Genomic DNA, 20110 nt, shown 5'->3' with positions numbered 1-20110 from the left:
TTGGGGCAAAGCCGTCCGTGCGGGTGATTGATCCAGTGTCCTGGTCTGCCCGGTGCCTGGCCTTCAACACCGCCAACAGCCATTGTCTTTGCTGACCTTGGCCTCTCACTTCCACGGTCACTTCTGAAATTTTACGTTCCCGTGACCTTGACTCTGATCTCTCTCAGGCGTCCTGCTTTAAAATTCTTTTGATCCCGTACCTTTTTCATTGGGTAGTGAAAACTGCTTATTTCACTTCTTTCCTTACCCAGTTTAGCTTTTATACTCATTCTTTTATAAACAATCTTCAATCGCCTTGCCTTCCAGTCCCTTTTCTAACCCAAATGGTCAAACCCCAAGCCAGGTTGAAACCTGCCATTTGCCTTCCTATTTGCCTGCTGCTTGCTCTTTGACCCTGGATTCCTCACCACAGGCCCAGGTGTGCACTCAGGCGTGCCCAGCAGTGTCCAGCGTTCTTGTGTAAGTTCCCTTTCTCGCTCTCCAAGATCACTATTGAATACTCTTTCTCCCTGCTCCTTCCTCCAGCTATCTTAGGAAGCTGCCAGAGATCTTGTATGGTGTCCTCCACCCCATCTACACATCCTCTCCATCTCTTATGCCACAAGGAGACCTCGGGTCTGAGTCCTGTCAAAGCCACTCTGCATGCTCTGGAATCAAGGGCTTTGTCTCTGTTTTGTGTCGCTTTCTCTCGGCGGTGTTAGTCTCTTCCCCTCCACTAGATTGTTCTGTAAACTTATGGACATGCCTTGAAACCATCCTGTTCAAAGGAAGAGGAAAAGCAAGTAAGAAACAAATGTTTCTTTTATTCTGTATGTTTCAGCTGCTGCTTCATTTTTCTGTTCTCTTTTCTAGCTAGTCTTTTTGCTGTGCTTATCTCCCCTCTCATTGGCCCTTAATATTTTTTACACTGTTTCAAAAAATTGAGGTAAAATTCATGTACATCCGATAAACAGTTGTAAAGGATACAACCCAGTGGTGTTCAGTACACTCACAGTTCTGTGCAAAGCACTGCTTGTTTCAGAGTGCCCCTTTTGTATGTGTTGGTACACTTGTTCATTTTTCAGACTGGTCAGTTTCCAGCTGATCTGTGTTCATGTTTGCTGGTTTTTCTGCCTGCTCAAATTGACTGAAACCCTCTAGTGAAATTTTTAGTTCGGTTATTAGACTTTTCAGATCAGGAATTTCCAGCTAATCTGTGTTCATGTTTGCTGGTTTTTCTGCCTGCTCAAATCGACTGAAATCCTCTAGTGAAATTTTTAGTTCGGTTATTAGACTTTTCAGATCAAGAATTTCTTTGTTTCCTTTCTCTAATTTCTGTCTCTGTGTGTTGATGTTCTCAATTTGTTGGGACATTGTTCTCCTGGTTTCCTTCAGCTCTTGGAGCATATTTAAGACCGTTGACTTGAAGTCTTTATCTAGTAAGTCTGTGTTTCCTCAGGGATGGTTTCAGTTGATTTCTCGCAACTGAAATAGGCCAGAAGTGAAGTAAGCAGTTTTCGCTATCCAGTGATAGGCCTATCATGACCTGAGCCGAGGGCAGATGCTCAACCGACTGAGCCATCCAGGTGCCCCAGGTTTCCTTTTTCTTGATTCAGTGTTTACTTGGTTCTTGTAAACCTTTGTCAGAACTCTGGGAATTAGAGTTGAATGTGTTGGTTTTTACTTAAGTTTTGGTTGTTTCTGTGGGAGAACGGGCCATTTGAGTTATCTACTCTGCCATTTTTGCTGTTATCAGCCTCCGGTCTTAACATTTAAACAAACAAGTAAAAAAAAAATTTTTTTTTAATCAAAAGTAACACTTGTACATTTAAACCCTCAAATAGTGCTTCTAGGCTTATAATTAAAAGCTGTACTTTCTTGCCTTATTCTAATTCTTATTTTCCCAGGGCAGTCATTCTCAATTCTGGCTTTTCCATCAGATATTTACCTCTATATTCCTAACTAATAGGCCCCTCTTGTTATTTCTTGATTTTTAAAACACTTCAAAATCTCTGTCTCTGTCTCACATAGACACACACACACAGTATCACTTCCTTCTCTCATTTTCTTTGTACAGTTGTATCACACTTTCTGGCCAGACTGCTACTTGTTGTGTCATAATTGTGACTGTGTACCTGCTCCCATCTGTCCTGTGTTCTGTGGTATTACATGTTCGTTCCTACACATTTACTTCCCTTAGAGAGTGGCTACATCTGCTTTGATTTCTCTATAACTATCACTAATTCATTCCAAAATTCTAATGGAACTGAAAATTAGTTTTCAGTATTCTATAGTTTTTGTTGATTTCTCGGAGGCTTCTCATGAGTCCTTTCTCCTCCATGTCCTTGGAGGCGTGGCTGCTCTCCAAGACTTGGTGTGGGTGAAGTCCTTCCTTTGGCTTCCTGGGTTGGATTCCCTGATTCTGGTATCTTCTATCTTCTTATTTCTTGGTTGGCTCTTGTTTTTGGAGCACATTCTCCAGTAGGTCCCCTAGAAGGGTTGTTTTGGAAGTAAATTTCCAGAATTTTTATATCTGCATGTCTTTATCATGCCTTCATAGTTGATTGATGCTTCATGGAGTAAAATTCTAGCTTGGAGTAATTTTTTTTTTCCCCCCAGAAAATTGACCACATTGATCCACTGTCCTCTAGTTAGAGTATTGCTTTTGGGAACTTAAGTTTAACTTGATACTGAATTTGTATTACAAGATTCTCTTCTGCCCCTCCCAGAAACTTTAGAAACTTTGAATAAAATCCTTCTATCTATTCTTTGCTCTGTTTTTTCCCCCAAATTTTCTGCCTGTCTTTCTGCTTTCTCCTCTCGCACAGAACATTTATTTCTAATTTATCTGTAGATGAGAAGTGCAGCCTCATGGGGTCCCAGCTTTGACTTTGGTCTTCTGAGACTTCTGAGACTTTAGTCTCTTCTCCCAGTATTGTTTCCTTGACTTAGCCTGCTCTCTCCTGGTCCTATCCAGCTGTCAGTTAGGTTCTCCAGAGTTCAGCAGATACTCTCAGCTCCATCTCTCGCTTACCACTTAGGATTCCCTTTTTAGTTCATATTTGTCCTCTTTGAATTAATCATATGTTTGGCAACTCAGTGATACATTTAAAATTATGCTATTAAAATTTTCTGTTATTCAGTGCTATTTTCCATAGGAGGGGTATTCAGTGTCCTCTACCCTGCAGCTGGGAGCAGAAGTCCCAGGTCATGCTCACCTACTCTGGTTTGGCTCTCTGCCCCACAGTGCTGCTCTTTCCTAGGTCCCAGGACATTGTGGTGTCAAGCCCCATGGACATTTCTCTGTCTTCATTTTACTTGCCCTCTCAACAGTATTCAGTACCGCTCCTTCTTGGAATCACTCTCTTCTCTTGACTTTCACGATACTGTTCTCATGGTTTTCTCCCTTTTTCACTTGGGATCGCCCTCCCTTATCTAACCTCTACATGGTGGAAAGATTCAGGGCTTGGTGAGAGGTTCTTTTCTTTGTTGATACTTTTTTCCTGGAAGGGCTTATCTAGTTTCATGGCCTTAGGTTCTGTCTGTATGCTAGTCATTCCCAGGTTTATGTTTCCATCTCTGAAGTTTACCCTGATTTTTGTTCTCTTCTGTGCATCCTCTTTAAAATCTCTGCTTGGATGTCTCAGGCATCTCATGCTTTACAAATTCAAAATGGAGCCATTCATTTCCACTCTCTTGGTCTGTTTCTCCCCAAATCTTTCTCATCTCAGTAAACAGCACCACCATCTCAGTTACTTAAAAAAGAAACTTGAGGGGCACCTGGGTGGCTCAGTCGTTAAGCGTCTGCCTTCGGCTCACGTCGTGATCCCAGGGTCCTGGGATCGAGCCCCGCATCGGGCTCCCTGCTCCGTGGAAAGCCTGCTTCTCCCTCTCCCACTCCCCCTGCTTGTGTTCCCTCTCGCGCTGTGTCTCTCTCTGTCAAATGAATAAATAAAATCTTAAAAAAAATTATATAAAAAAAAAAGAAAAGAAACTTGAGAGCCATGCTTAAATTCCTTCCTTTTCCTTATTGCTGCATTTAGTTCCTCACTAAACCTGGTTGGTTCCGTGCCTCAAACAGAGGTCAGGAAACTTTTTCTGTAAAGGGCCAGTTGGTAAATATTCCATCTTTGTGGGTCATGTGGTTTCTGTTGCAACTATTAATTCTGCCACTGTATCACGAAAGTAGCTACAGATGATCTGCAAATGATGGTTGCCTTTAGATTTGGCCTGAGGCTGGCTGCACTTGGCTTGTGGGCCATAGTTTGCTGACCTCTAGCCTGAAACATCTCAAATCTATCCAGTGAACTCACAATTTGGGAGGTTTGCTACTTTGAACAATGTGTTTCTGAAGCATTGATGTTCCAGGAGGAAGAGCCCTTTGAGAGCACCAGTGAGGAAGAGTCTGGTACTGAAGACCATCAGAATCTAAATTCTGTTGTTGATGTTGAGGACCTCGGCAAAATTATGAATTATGTGAAGAAAGAAAAGGTACTGTAACTCTGGGAAGGAGTGGACTTGGATCCTGCAGTTAGCTAACATCTCTTGCGTTCTATATTGGTGTGTCGTCCACCTGAGCTCATTAGGCAGTCTTATTTCTTTGCCTCCATCTTGAGAGTGTTACATTTCTTTGCCATTTTTTAACAATTTGCTAAAAATTTTAGTTCAAATTTTTTAGAGAGAGTGTGAGCAGGGGAGGGGGGAGTGGATGGGCAGAGAGAGAGAGGATCTCAAGCAGGCTCCACACCCAGGGCAGAGCCTGACGCAGGGCTGGATCTCAGGACCCTGAGATCATGACCTGAGCCTAAATCAAGAGTTGGATGCTTAACTAGCTGCTGCCCCACCTCTTTGCCATTTTTACGTGAGCTTGGATAGGATAGGATAGGCAGATTTTAGGGCAGGAGCTGAGGAAAGGGTAGATGGTTAGAGGGGCTTCATTCAGTATTGTGGCTGAAGAGATGGGATGAAGAGTTTGAGTGTGTTGAGATTCCAAGTGGAACTCTCTTGAACTTGCTTCCCTGTCATATAGACTGAGTGGTGTTGGGCTTAGGGACAGCTCCTTGGTTTGTAGGTGCTGAGATCAGCATAGATGGAGGCTCTAGGAATCTAGGAGATGTTAGTTTGGGTTGTCATTGTCACAGTGCGAGATGAATGTGAGAATGTATAGTGCGGTAGGATTTTACACAGATTTCAGTGATCTGAAATTAAAATAGTATAATATACACAATAGCATAAAAGTATGTAGACTCAATTTATGTATGAGTTTTGGGAAATGAGAATATCCTACTAAAAATGTATCGAGTGCGTGAATTTTAGAAACAAAAGAAGTAAAACTATGGAAAAATCCAAGAAAATCAATGATAAAATTAACACAAACCCAAATGAAAGAAATCAGTAAGGTAGCAGGATATAGTAATAATATTTCCAAACAATAACCAGTTAGAGGCCATAGTGGAAGAGAAGACCCCCCCTTCTACAGCAGCTATATAAAAGATAAGTATGTAGAAATAAATTTAAAAAGAAATGTCCTGAAATTTCTGTGATGAAAACTGAGAACATTCCTGAAAGATATAAAAATGCCTTGAACAGACATACCTCTTGTTTTTAGATACGGTGACTCAGTGTTCTAAAGATGCCGATTCTCTTTAATACATAAATTTGATAAAATCCCATTAAAAGTTTCAATAACTTTTTTTTTTTTCCTGGAGCCAGACTCATTGATTCGTATGGAAAAAATAAACATGCAAGAATGGTTAGGAAAGCCTTGATACAGTAATAAGAAAGACTAGTCCTACTAGATATTAAAACTTACTATAAGGCAGATATCTGTAATTAAAAGTGTTTTGGCTCCTTTTGAGACAGATCGATGCAACAGAATAAAATTTCAGGAATAGACCCAAAAACATACGGGAATTTTGTATATAATAAATGTGGTATCTCTTTTCCCTGGGGGAAAAATATACTTTTAAGATAGGTGATACTGGCAACTAGATAGCTACCTGTGAAAATTTAAAATTGGCTCTGCCTCTTACATATGTCAGAATAAACTCCACTGGGTCAGAGATCTCAATGTTGAAAAAAAATTTTTTTTTTTTTTTAAGATTTTATTTATTTATTTGAGGGGGAGAGAATGAGAGATAGAGAGCACGAGAGGGAAGAGGGTCAGAGGGAGAAGCAGACTCCCTGCCGAGCAGGGAGCCTGATGTGGGACTCGATCCTGGGACTCCAGGATCATGACCTGAGCTGAATGAAGGCAGTCGCTTAACCAACTGAGCCACCCAGGCGCCCGAAAAAAATTTATAAATAACAGAGTTAGATGCGTTATTTTATATCTTGGAGAGGGGTGTTCTGTATGATTCAAAATCTAGAAGCAATAAAAGATTGAATTTACCAATGGTTTTTAAAAAAGATTTGCGTGGTTATAAGCATATCAAAAGACAAATGATAAAGAGGGGAAAATATTTGCCCCTTATATATTAAAGGAGTTAATTTTTCTGCTGTACAAATTGCTCTTAGAAGTTGAAAGAAAAAAGACCTAAAACCTAATGGAAAAAATTGTCCAAAACACCTAAATAGGCAAGTCTCTAAAAAAACTCTACAAATAGACTTTAAGCATATGAAAAAATGCTCAAATTTATTCATAATGAAGGACATGCACATTAAAACTACACTGACATTTCTCACCTACCAAAATAGCAAAAGTTCAAAAACTGGACAGCACACATAGCTGGTGAGGCTCTGGGAAAACAGGTACTCACGCCTTGCTGAGGGGAGTCCAGAATGGTGTAACCTGTATGGAGGGGCTTTTGGCAGTCTACCAAATTCTCATGCATTTACCTATGATCCAGCAGGCCCAGTTGTGTGAATTTGCCTTGAAGATATATCTTTACAAATACAAAACAGCAAACACACAAGGTTATGCTAAAAGCATATGTAGCAAACAACTGCCAGATATTGGTTGAAAACATGATATATCCACACTATATAGTTATTGCTGTGCAGCTGTGAAAAATAATAAGGCATGTGTGGGGGAGCTTGGGTGGCTCAGTCGATTAAGCATCTGATTCTTGATCTCAGCTCAGGTCTTGATCTCAGGGTTGTAAGTTTGAACCCTGCCTTGGGCTCTGCACTGGGCATGGAGCCTACTTAAAAAAACAATAAGGTGGACCCATGTGTGTTAATGTGATTTTCATGTGGTGTTGGATTTCGTTTGGGAGTTGACCTGAACATAAGATTTTTTTTTTAAAGTGTGTTTATTGTCATGGCACATTTGCAAATTTATAATTTGAGTGTGTATGTGTGTATAAATAGTATTTTGTAGCTGTGTTTACAGAAAGAACCTTTCATTTTTTTTTTAAGATTTATTTATTTATTAAGAGAGAGAGCATGAGCAGAGGGGCAGAAGGAGGGGGAGAGAATCTCAAGTAGACTCTGTGCTGGGTGTGGAGCCTGACATGGGCCTGACACGGGGTTCGCTTGATCTCATGATAGTGGGATCACCACCTAAGCCGAAACCAAGAGTCGGACGCTTAACCGACCATGCCCCCCAGGTGCCCCAGAACCTTTCGTGTTCTGACGCCAGCTAACACCGAGTTCAGTTCAAATGACCTGCTGTTCAGTTCAATTCCAGTACTACCTGGAGTTAGCCTCAGACTCTGCACTTTTAGGTTATAGTCTTGCACAAGACTGCCTCCACTTCAGATGGCAGCTCTAAGTTGGGGGCCACCTGCACTTCTGATCAACTGGTTATAAATTTGGGGGTCTCATGATCCCCTCTGTTTTGATAACTTGCTAGAATGACCCAGAACTCACTGAAAGTACTCTACTCACAATGACAGTTTTAAAGGGTACAAGTTAGAAACAACCAGTGGAAAAGACACAGGGCAAGGTCTGAGAGCAGAGGGGTGGGGAGGAGACTCAAGAGTTTCTGTAAATCCAGGCTCATCATCCCCTCCCACCACACCGAGTGGTCACTAACGAGGAAGCCATACTGATTTTGAACATCCAGGACTTCTACTGGGATTTCATTGCATAAGAATGGCAGATTAGATCATTGGCCATGTGACTGAACTCATTCTCCAGCTGACCTCCCTCCCTGTTTCTTTCCCTGGAGATCCAGCTGGCCCAAAGTTGCCTTGCGTGGTTGGTCTTTCTGATGACCAGCCCCCATCCTGAAGCTATTTAGGGGCCCCACCTGAGTCACCTCATTTGCATAACAATGACCCTTCTGGCACTTAGAAAATGCCAAGGTTTTTTGAAGCTCCCTGCCAGGAACTGGGGACAAAGAACAGATGTATGCTTTGTGATGCCACAGGCCTAGAAACAAAGGTAGTGAGCACTCAGATCTTGTTTTCTAAATATCATTCTTCACTTAAAGGAACCAGGGCTTCTTAGGGAAATGACTGCTTCCAGGGTTGAGGAAGGGAGAGTAACAGATGGGCCTGGGACATCTTGTTGGGCAAGTAGATGCTCAGTGACTGATGGAGATATGTCAAAAGGACATAGGGACCAGCTTGAAGAATTTCCCACAGGCCAAATTTGGGACAATTTGAGCATCAAAAATAAACATAATGATTATATAATGAACATAATGGATTCTGTTATATCTATTAAAAAAATCAATCCTTGTGCTACTCAACAAAGAGGAGGCACAAGAGAAAGTCTTTATAGAAGGTTTTCAGATAATAAATATAGAAGGCATGATCAAATTAGGAAATCACTTTTTTTCAATCCCCAGTGTAATAATTGATTTAAGCAAGGATTGGGTGAAATGCCTTTGGGGAACACATAGTCACATAGTCTCAAAATATCATCCCAGAAACTAACCCACTTAGACGTGCCAAAAATAAATAAGTCAGTGGGGGGAAGATACCCTCTCAGATGTTTTGCTATTTACAAAGGATAAAATGTACCTTTACAAATGGAGTGATGGAAATCCCAGTAAAAGTTCGGGATGTTAAAGCTCATATAGCTTCCTAGTTAGTGAACACATGGATGTGGTGGGAAGGGATGATGTGCCTGGATTCCACACAGAGTCAAATTCAGCTTCATCATATGTATTAAAACGGCCTGTGTCCCTCCTGATATGTTGGGTATGGTAAGATATGTATATCATCACCTGTATAGTTCTGTGTCAGAAATGTTTAGCCTGAGTCTAATCATGGGGAAACAATCCGACAAATCCAGAAGGTGGGACAGTCTTGGAGACAACTGGCCAGACTCTAAAAAGAGTCAACGTCTGGGGCAGCTGGCTGGCTCAGTTTGTGGAACATACGACTCAATCCCAGGGTCATGAATTGAAGCCCCATGTTGGGTGTGGAGCCTACTCAAAAAAAAAAAAAAAATATATATTTTAAAAGATTTTATTTATTTATTTGACAGAAGGAGAACAAGCACGGGGAGAGGCAGAGGGAGAGGGAGAAGCCGGCTCCCCGCTGAGCAGGGAGCCTGACGCAGGGCTTGATCCCAGGACCCTGAGGTCATGACCTGAGCCGAAGGCAGGCGCTTAACAGACTTGAGCCACCCAGGTGCCTCCAAAAATAAGTAAAAAGAGTCAGCATCATAAACAGTAACAAGGCATGGAGGGGGACAGTTCTAAGGTTTAAAAAGACTAATGAAACATAATCAAATGCATTGTATAATTTTTGATCTTGAAGAGAAAAGGCCATTGTCTGGACACGTGAGGGTATTTGAAATGGATTTTTTAGTAGATAATATTGGATCTTCGTTAATTTCCTTTGTTGCAATAATGGTATTGTAGTTCTGCAGTTCTGTTTTGCCTTTTTAGGAGATGCATTCTGCAGTTTAAGGGTGAAATGTCCCTGTGTCTACCACAGGCAAGTGGTTCCTTCTACACACACATGTGTATTTTATAGGTGTGTGTGGGGGGGTGTGCGTGCGTACACGGTTTGATAGATAGGTAATGATCAAGCAAAAGTGGTGCATCTAGGTAGAGGGACTGTGAGTCTTCATTGTACCTTTCAGCTTTTCTGAGGATTTGAAATAGAAAATATGGGAACTGCTTTCTCCCCATGCTCACAAAACAAAACAAGAAAAACCTAGTATCAACTGAATTATAAACTATTTATGATATTGCCATATGAGAATATCTCCCATTTTTTGATAGGACCAATTTTGAATTATATAAGGTCTTAAGAACTTATTTCATCCATAAAACATGAGGAGGGTGGTTTTATGATTTTATGCAGGGTGGTTCCATACTATAACAAATGGTAATTGAAGGAAACAAATTTAACGTTTAATTTTGCCTAAACTTTTTTCACTACAAATTAACATACCTGTAATAATATATTTAGGAAATAGAGAAAGGGCAAAATCTACCAATAATTCTGTCTCCCCGGAAAAATCATTAGTCTTTGGAATGTTTATTTTAATTTTGTTTCATATGTACCTAAATTTCTATTATAAAAAATCTCTTTTTTAAAGATTTTATTAAATTATTTGAGAGGCAGAGAGAAGGAGAGAGAGTGAGAGGGAGAAGGAGACACCCCACTGAGCAGGGAGGTTTAATCCCAGGACCCTGGGATCATGACCTGAGCTGAAGGCAGACACTTAACTGACCGAGCCACCCAGGCGCCCCTAAAAAATCTTTATCATGTTCTCAGGTAGTCTTTGCAACCTCATTTAAAAACCTTACAGAAAGGGGTGCCTGGGTGGCTCAGTACGTTAAGTATCTGCCTCTTGATTTCTGCTTAGGTCATGATCTCAGGGTTGCGAGATTGAGCCTCGAGCCCAGCGTGGAGCCTGCTTAAGATTTTGTCTCTCCCTCTCCCCCCCTCTTCTCTCCCTCTCTTAAGAAAAGAAAAAAAAAAAACTTACAGAAAAGTCTTTTTTTTTCCCTTCCAGAAAAGTCTTTTAAAAGTACAAACTGGTATAGCTTACTTTTGGGAAGTTATCATCAAGGCTGCTTTATTTTGAGTTTTACTGTCCCTTTCAACCTGCACAGAAGGGGAGAATTGGCAGACTCCATGACTTTTCTGGTCATTTTTGGTTACAGGCACTTTAAGACACCAAGTCCTAATTTGGTGGTAGAATGCCCAATCCTATGTAATAAGTACAAAGTCACACTAAAGAAACTCAGTCAGTGTTTCTAATTTAATTCAAAGGTGAAATTCCTCCCCTCTTTTCTACTTTGCTGGTCTATTTGCTAGCTGCTGTTTTGGATCTGCTTAGGGCCTGGGGAATGGATGGAGAGGCAGGAGAGAGAGACGTAGAAAGTTCTTACGTGGCACTGGCATAACATGCCGCGGTGCTCTCTCCCCTCGTCGGGTTTAAAGTTGACTCTTCTTCCAGGCAGCACTGTCATTGCTTCTTTGGAGACATTGTCCATGGCGTCTCCTGACCTGGTTCCTTGCACTGACCAAGTGTACTCTGATGGTGGCTTATTCCTTCCTCTGAGCCCTGTGGCTCTGCCTTCATCTCTTTGAGTTCTGCCATCTGTTCTCTCTAGTTACCGGGTGGTCTGCATCTAGGACCTCCCCCACCTGCACCCCTCTCTGCTCCCACGGGAACACTCCTGAGTTCTTTATTCTGGGAGGACGGGCTGATTCCTACCCAGTGGCAGTGCTCACTTGCTGAAGAAACTAGTCAGTCCTTTGGTGTCTGGATTTCCTGGGCAGGAGTTCTGCACTGATTAGTGATGCCCTCTGAGTGCAGGGGATACACAGCAGCTTCTTTGAGGGGCCCCGTTGGAGCCTCTCTCCTGGGACTTGGGGTGAGAGGTAGGCACCTACCCCCCAGCCTCTCTCCATTTGAGGCAGAGGGGGTGGATCTCAAAATATCTTACCAACATTCTCCAAAGAAGTTTTCAAAAATCCTCTGTCCTTACCTCCACGTGCTCTACCCTTTCACATCCTTGATGTGAGGGAGGCATTTAAAAAAAAATTTTTTTTTTTAAGATTTTATTTATTTATTTGACAGAGACACAGCGAGAGAGGGAACACAAGCAGGGGGAGTGGGAGAGGGAGAAGCAGGCCTCCCGCGGAGCAGGGAGCCCGATGCGGGGCTCAATCCCAGGACCCTGGGATCATGACCTGAGCCGAAGGCAGACGCTTAACAACTGAGCCACCCAGGCGCCCCTAAAAAAATTTTTTTTTAATTTAAATTCAATTTAGTTAACATATAGTGTATTATTAGTTTCAGGGGTAGAACTTAGTAATTATCAGTCACATATAACACCCAGTGCTCATTACATCAAGTACCCTCCTTAATGCCCATCACCCAGTTACCCCATCCAAAGTTGGCTGGTTCTCAGATAGTCCCTTTGAAAATATGTTACTTGATCTGCCCCTCCCCCTGAAATTGCATTTAATACCCTGTTTACATGTGTTTAAAAAATCCAAAGAATACGGCTCCCTCTCCCTATTCTTCCTCAATCTCCTTTTCATAGGAAGCCACAGTTTACAGTTGGGCAATATTCTTCCAAGTGTTTTACTGCCTTTACAAACACACCTGCATTTTGGTCTGACTTTGTGTTTCTGGCTACACAGATGGGATCTTTTTGTACTCCCAGGTCTACAGACTGTTCTTTTTCCTCTAACATGACAGCTTTCCAGTGCTGTCAGAGAGCTCTACCGGCTTCATTTTAATGTTTGTGTAGTGGTCCGGGACTGTGTCCCATAATGTAGTTGGCTCCTGTTGATTAACGTTTAGGTGTTTGAATACTCTTGCTCTTATAATTTTTGCAGCTGGTATAAACTTATCTCAAGAATAAGTTCATAAAATTGAAATTTCTGGATCAAAGGGGATTTTATAATTTTAATAGATATTTCCAAATTGTCCTATAAAAAATTGAAGTCATTTTTGTTTATTATAGGAGAGAGATGAGATTTCTCTATATCTTTGCCAACCCTCTGGGGTTATCAGTCTTTTAAGTCTTGCCAGCCTGACAGGTGAAAAATAATAACCTGATTTTAATTTGTATTTCTTTCATTCTGAGTCAGATTGAACAAGTTTTCTTTTCCTGTGAACCATCTCTTTCTGTCCACCTGGTAGTAGATAAACTACAAGGTCTGAGGGCATAGTCCCTATGACTACTTTCGATTCTGACACCAATTGCAAATTTTGGGGGAGGGGGCTCCTGAAAACCACCCTCATGTTTGATAATTTGCTGGAAAGACTCACAGAACTCCCTGAAAGCTGTTATCTTCATGGTTGTGGTTTGTTGCTGGGAAGGGGTACAGAAAATTGGCTAAAGGAAGAGATACGTAGAACAGAGTTTAGGAGGCATTCATTCATTCTCCTCAGGATGTGTTGCCCTCAGCATTGATATGTGATGGTAAACGTGGTTATTGCCAACCCGGGAGGCTTATCTGAGCTTCACTGTCCAGTTTATATTGGGGCTTCAATATGTAGCCATGACTGATGGACTGCCCATGTGATTGAACTCCATCTCCTGCACCCCACCCCTTCCAGTCTAGTGCGGTCTGAGGGGCCCACCATGAGTAACAGACACTACTTTCACTCAAGAAATTCCAAGAGTTTAGACGTTACTTTCCAGGAACTGGGGGCAAAGGCCAGACTTCCCTTCAGGCAAGGCCAAATTTTTTACTACAAATGTATAAAAATATACATTTTTATATTGGGTCATTTGGCTTCTTTTGTAAAGCTCATGACCAAAAAAATTCTTGGTTGAGTGTTAAGCTATAATATCTAAATTTATTTTCTCGATTTAAAATTGCTGTCCAGGGCGCCTGAGTGGCTCAGGCTCTCTCTCTCTCAAATAAATAAATAAAATCTTTAAAAAAAAATAAAATTGCTGTCCATCTTTCCTGTTGTTTCAGCATTTTTGTTACTTATTTTTATTTTTTATTTTAAAGATTTTATTTATTTGAGAGAGAGAGAGTGAGAGACAGAGAGCACGAGAGGGAAGAGGGTCAGAGGGAGAAGCAGACTCCCTGCTGAGCAGGGAGCCCGATGTGGGACTCGATCCCTGGACTCCAGGATCATGACCTGAGCCGAAGGCAGTCGCTTAACCAACTGAGCCACTCAGGCGCCCTGTTACTTATTTTTAAATACTTGCACGTATTGCTGTTGTTTCTGTCATTTTTAGTAAGTAGCTTTGTATTTCAGAAGCCCTGGCAGAGGAGCTATTAAGAATGACAAGTGTGTGGAATGTGGGTTCAGGGTTTGGCCCAGCCAGTGTGTAACTCAGTGTTCTGACGGCACAGTTTAACCCTCCCCAGCCTTAATCCCCTTGTCTGAGGAACAGGGGCCGCGCCCTCTGCCTTCTCACAGGTGTGAGTCAGATGAGAACACGAATGTGACGATGCGTCATAATCTCAGCCTGACACACGTCAAAATGAGAAGTAAGTTTGCTCAGACATTTTAAACTTTATACATTTTCCTATAGCTGGTCGGCCACTCTTTCAGGTTTTCTGCTGTTAGAATTAGCACTGGTCTGATACCTTTTTTACTTTAAAGAATGTATTAATATTATCCTAGGTTGTATTTTCCCCACACTGGTACACTGGGTCAAAGCAAATGTATAATTTTATGACTCTTAATGAAGAATCTGAGTAATTTTTCAGTCGTGAAACTGTCTTAAAACAGGATAGATTTCAGTGCACGGGTAGATACCTGATTTAGATAGATTTCTGGATTTTTCCATAAGGTTAAGAGGAGATATTTAAACTTTATTTGTAGTGAGTGGAGAGTTTGGAATAATTTTTTCTCCAGCTTTATTGAGGTATGATTGATAAATAAAAATTGTATATGTTTACATTGTACACTGATTTTTTTTAAGGTATGTTATGTGATGATATGTATACATTGTGAAATGATGATCACAGTCAAATTAACAAATCCATCACCTCACATAGTTACCTCGTGTGTGTGTGTGTGTGTGTGTGTGTGTGTGTGTGTGTATGTATGTATTGAGAACACTTAAGATCTAATTTCAGCAAATTCCAAGTGTATGGGTTGGAATAATTTGTGGGTTCATTTTTTCTTTGCGTTTCATCTTCTGCCCATTAGAGGGCACCGGAGAGAACAAACGAAAATTTTGGACAGCTCTGTAAATTATTTTTTGAAATGATTTTGGATTTTATGAACTTTAAGCAGTTGACTTATGATATTTTAGATTTCTCACGAGAAGTTTCTCATGAAATCATTAGATTTGGGGCAAAAATAAATATTTTTCCAATTCAGTCTGACATGAAAATAAGCCACCAGTTTTTTTCTTTATTTTAGCTTATGGCACAGTTTCCAAGTATGTCTTGTATTTTCACTTTATATTGGACATAATATACTAAACTCAGCGATGGACGGTACTACTGCCTGGCTTTTCTTTTTCATGTTATTTTATTTATTTTTTTTTTTTGCATTTTCTTTGGCGTCCGTTCATACATACTCCTAAAGTACTAGTTCTGCCTGATTCTTGTCAGGCACTGCACTGAGTTGCCTGAGTTGTTACGGCGGAGGAGATGCTAGTACTTAAAGAGTGTTGGGCCAGAGTACTCCTATTGTATGACCTCTTTTTGAGTAATGTTCCCCGATTTTCATGGAGTCATACTGTCTCAGTCTGTGTGTCTGTTGGCAAGTTATTTTATCTCTGTCCTTTTGTTTTCTCATCTCTAAAGTGAGAGATAATAAAAATAACTGCTTATAAAGTTGTTGTGAAGATGAAGTTCATTCACATATGCACATTATTTTGTTGCCTGCCATGTAGTGTGTACTTGGTAACTATGAACTATTATTGTGTAAGAAGATGTCTTCAAACAGGATGAGTTTGGTCCGACTGGCATACCACCATGGTGTTCTGTCTCCCTTCTTCTGTAGCAAGATCCAAGATAGTAATTCTGGGGCTGAAGAGAATTCGAGGGGTTGCAGTGACGTCCAAGAACAAGAGAGCCAACATGTGAAACGTTGGAAGGTTAAGAAGACAGATGCAAAAGCAGAGGGGTGGCGTGTTAGGGAACATGGCATGTTTGGGGACCTCTTAAACAGTTTGGTACATCTAGAGTTTCCAGTGGGGGTGGGGAAGTGTGGAGTCAAATAGAGAAGGAAGGCAGGGGCAAGATACTGGAGGGCTTTCCATTCTCTGTCATGGGGGTGTGACCTTTAACCGACAGGCATTGGGAAGCAGTGTGATGTGATCGAATAGGACGGGTGGGTTAGGGGTGTGGGGAAAGAGGGTAACTCCAGTACAGATACAGGATATTGGGAGAAATCAAAGTACACATTGGATTATCTCATTCAGTCCTCACATTGACCCTGCTGTCCATACTATTATTGTCTCCGTTTTACCATTTTACAGGGTAGGAAGCAGGTTGAGAGAAGTAAAGCGATTTGTCCAAGGTCAGATGTCTGGCAGGCTGGCAGGTGGCGGGGTCAAGCCTACACTCCATCTCTTTGTTTCACCCTCCAGGGGAGAAATGGTTTTTAGAAGAGAATCTGAAGAATCTGAAGTTTGGGTAGGACACAAGGGGTCAGCCAGAGCCTGACAGTTCTTAGGTTTATTTTTTGTTTTTCTCATGGCTGTGATTTATAAATGTAAAGCAGAATGTTCCTTTTTTTTTTTTTTTTTTTTTCTGCAGTAAATAAATGTTGTTAAATACTCCCCACAGCATGTTCCGGTTTAGCAGACAAACAGTGATATCAGTATCATTAGTTTTGGAAATAAATGGTGAATGCTTGGTAATTACTCACCAGAGAAGCATTTCAATTTACGAAGGGATCTCAGTGTGTCCAGTTCTAATTATAAAGTTGCATAGTACTGCAGTGGAATAACATGAAGCTGTTCTTTTATTATTATTTTTAAGGCTTTAGGTATTTAATTCACCCAGAAACAGGTGACACATCCCTTCAACCCCAAGACACTGCCTTTAAACCAGCCTGTCTTACCCCTGGCCTGTGTAGCCAGGAGCGCTGTTATAGTGAATTCTGGAATTCTTTTTTTTTTTTTTAAAGATTTTATTTATTTGTCAGGGAGAGAAAGATAGCACAAGCAGGGGGAGCAGCAGAGGGAGGGGGAGAAGCAAGCTCCCTGCTGAGCAAGGAGCCGGACGCAGGACTTGATCCCAGACCCGGGGATCATGCCCAGAGCCGAAGGCAGGCGCTTAATCGACTGAGCCACCCAAGCGTCCCTGGAATTATTATTATTATTATTTTTTAAAGATTTTATTTATTTATTTGACAGAGAGAGATAGCTAGAGCAGGAACACAAGCAGGGTGAGTGGGAGAGGGAGAAGGAGGCTTCCCACCGAGCAGGGAGCCCGATGTGGGGCTCGATCCCAGGACCCTGGGATCATGACCTGAGCCGAAGGCAGACGCTCAATGACTGAGCCACCCAGGCGCCCCCTGGAATTATTTTCTTAAGTCAGGTTATCCAAAATAGAATCACTGGGTCAGAGGAAAACCATTTGACACATCTGGTCAAAGTGCTTTTCAGAAAGCCCAAAAAGCATCCTTAAAATCTAGTAAACAGAAAAACTCTGAGTCCCATTGAAACCTTGTCATTTAAAAACTGAGCTGTGACAAGTAAATGGTATAGAGGTGGGTTCCTTTCTTAGAGAAATAGGAACCTGCAGAAGGGGGGTTAAACTGTAGCAGAAGGAGTTTTATTTTCAGTACCTGAAGGAGAGTTTTTAATATTGAAAGTTGCCAGATCTAGAATCAGTTACCGAGAGAAATGAAATCTGCTTTTCTAGAGCTAGGAATAGCTGTCTGGAAGTTTTGAGGCATTCATTTATTAGGCCAAGCATTTACTGAATGCCCACCGTGTGCCAGCAAGGCTCTGGGCTTAGGCAAGCAAGGTATAGCAAAATAACCTCTCTAGAGAATCTGGCGACTGTTTTCTGCATGACTTGATAAGGAAGGGAATCACTGGGTGATAAACTAAGGATCGACAAAATAAACAGATTTAAACAATCAGAAAGATTCTTTTTCCCAGAAGAAATGTCCGTATGCTTTGGTAATGAAAAGCTTGTTCGTGGCAAACACCTGTTTGGCACCTGGCTAGGTGGAATTTTACCTTCAAATCTTTAGTGGATGACTTTTTTTTTTTTGCCTTGTTTATTTCCTAGGTGATAATTGGGATGGTACTCTGGTTTCTGGGATGACGGTATGAAAATGAATTAGTTGATATTGTTTAATATCTTCTTTTTAAAAGAAAATTAGCACCACTTTTGCTCCCATGATTATGTAAGATTAATATAGTCCTGTCTATTTTTAAAGGACTTTTCACTTATTTATAGTCATTCTCCTAAATGCCTAGGAAGTTAGCTTATAATCACCTTTCCTTTTTGCATGTCGGGAAGCAGCAGGTTGGAGAGGATGTGCATTTTCTTTCCCCAGGGCAGGTGTGATGGGTTTGGGAGTTGGGAAGCGATGGAATTACAGGTTGGAGACCAGGAGATAGTTGGGCTAGCTTTTGCAATTGTCCTGTTCTTCAGAGAAACCAGGGCATTGGGGATGGAGTGAGCCAGTCTGTGGGGATTAAAGCTTTAGAACTTGGTCACGCATTGTCTAATGGGGCGTACGGGGGGGGGGAGGAATCGAGGTTGCGGAATTTGCACATATTTCGTTTAGGCTGTGTAACAGCCTAATGTATCTGTTTGTCATATTATTGTATTCTGGGCAAACAGTGAAAAATGTGTGCACCCAGGAGATTAGAATTAGAGTTTGAATGGTGCTTTGCACTTCCTTGGGGAGTGTTATGAACCATTGCCTTTCTTTTCAGAAATAAAGTAACTGCTGCATACGGAGAGTGGGGGACTAAACTGCCATAGAGACAAAGAAGGATGAATGTTTGTCCTGAATGCTCAAGACCTTTCATCATGGCCTCTGATCACTTTCCTATATAAATTTTGTATCTACATGGTTGAAATGGAGTAGCAACACTCATATTTTATCATAGATAACTTCTCTAGTAATGGGACATGGGTGATGTTCCAATGACCATCCTTTTTAGGAGTATTCATTTCATAGGGCTCAGAGTTTGTTTTTTAACCACAAGAGGGTGTCTCTGGAGCTCTGAGTCCAATTTTGGATTTATGTGGCCTCTGGGGTAAGCAGATAAGCTGGTGATGTTTTGTGGTGACAGAGGTTTTTGAGAGCAGATATTGCTACCTCCTGGCCATTCCTGCATGAACAGTAGGGAGTTCTAGGAACTTGTTGTGGAATTACCCCAGAGACATCTCTTTATTTATTTATTTATTTTTGAAGATTTTCTTTTTTTTTTTTTTTTAAAGATTTTATTTATTTATTTGAGAGAGAGAATGAGAGATAGCACGAGAGGGAAGAGGGTCAGAGGGAGAAGCAGACTCCCTGCTGAGCAGGGAGCCCGATGCGGGACTCGATCCTGGGACTCCCGGATCATGACCTGAGCCGAAGGCAGTCGCTTAACCAACTGAGCCACCCAGGTGCCCGAAGATTTTCTTTATTTGACAGAGAGAGACACAGCAAGAGAGGGAACACAAGCAGAGGGACTGGTAGAGGGAGAAGCAGGCTTCCCACGGAGCAGGGAGCCCGATGTGGGGCTCGATCCCAGGACCCCGGGATCATGACCTGAGCTGAAGGCAGATGCTTAACGACTGAGCCACCCAGGTGCCCCACCCCAAAGACATTTAAACGCTGTTGAGGTTAAGGTCAGTTCATCTTGCTCCACCACAGACTTCCTATTTAAGCTCACATCTTTGCTTTTAGATTTGAAATAGACTTAAAAAAAGCCAAAGGATTCTTTTATTTTTAAACATTATATTTTTATTTTTATTTTTTTGAAAGAGAGATAGAGAGCAAGAGAGAACACGAGAGCAGAGCGGGGAGGGGCAGAGGAGAGGGAGAGAGAATCCCAAGCAGGCTTCTCGCTCAGTGCTGAGCCCAGTGCGGGACTTGATCCTGTAACGCTGAGATCATGACCTGAGCCGAAATCAGGAGTCAGACACTGAACCGAATGAGCCATCCAGGTGCCCCGATTTTTAAATACTTTATTTTATTATTATTATTTTTAAAGATTTTATTTATTTATTTGACAGAGAGAGACAGAGAGAAAGGGAACACAAGCAGAGGGAGTGGGAGAGGGTGAAGCAGGCTTCCTGCTGAGCAGGGGCCCAATGCGAGGCTCGATCCTAGGACCCTGGGATCATGACCTGAGCCGAAGGCAGACGCCTAA

The 20110-nt window shown here is 41.6% G+C and overlaps 1 protein-coding gene across 4 annotated transcripts in view; it reads left to right on the top strand.

Annotated features, from left to right (window-relative positions):
* The window catches only part of LOC112817549 (S-adenosyl-L-methionine-dependent tRNA 4-demethylwyosine synthase TYW1), a 205412-nt gene that overhangs the window by 11856 nt on the left and 173446 nt on the right, over nt 1–20110 (top strand). For all 4 annotated transcript variants that reach the window (XR_003206415.2, XR_003206416.2, XM_025864713.2 and 1 more), the window contains one exon: nt 4348–4470. Coding sequence is in view for 2 of the 4 variants with exons in the window: in XM_025864713.2 (XP_025720498.1) it covers nt 4348–4470 (123 nt within the window). In the remaining 2 variants the exon portion in view is untranslated. The remainder of the gene's footprint in view (nt 1–4347; nt 4471–20110) is intronic.

Source organism: Callorhinus ursinus, unplaced genomic scaffold, assembly GCF_003265705.2.
Source record: "Callorhinus ursinus isolate GAN/ISIS: 27379988/994484 unplaced genomic scaffold, GSC_fseal_2.0 scaffold55, whole genome shotgun sequence".
NCBI lineage: Eukaryota > Metazoa > Chordata > Mammalia > Carnivora > Otariidae > Callorhinus > Callorhinus ursinus.
Note: the sequence above shows the minus strand (reverse complement) of the source record. Positions and strands in the feature narration are given on the sequence as shown.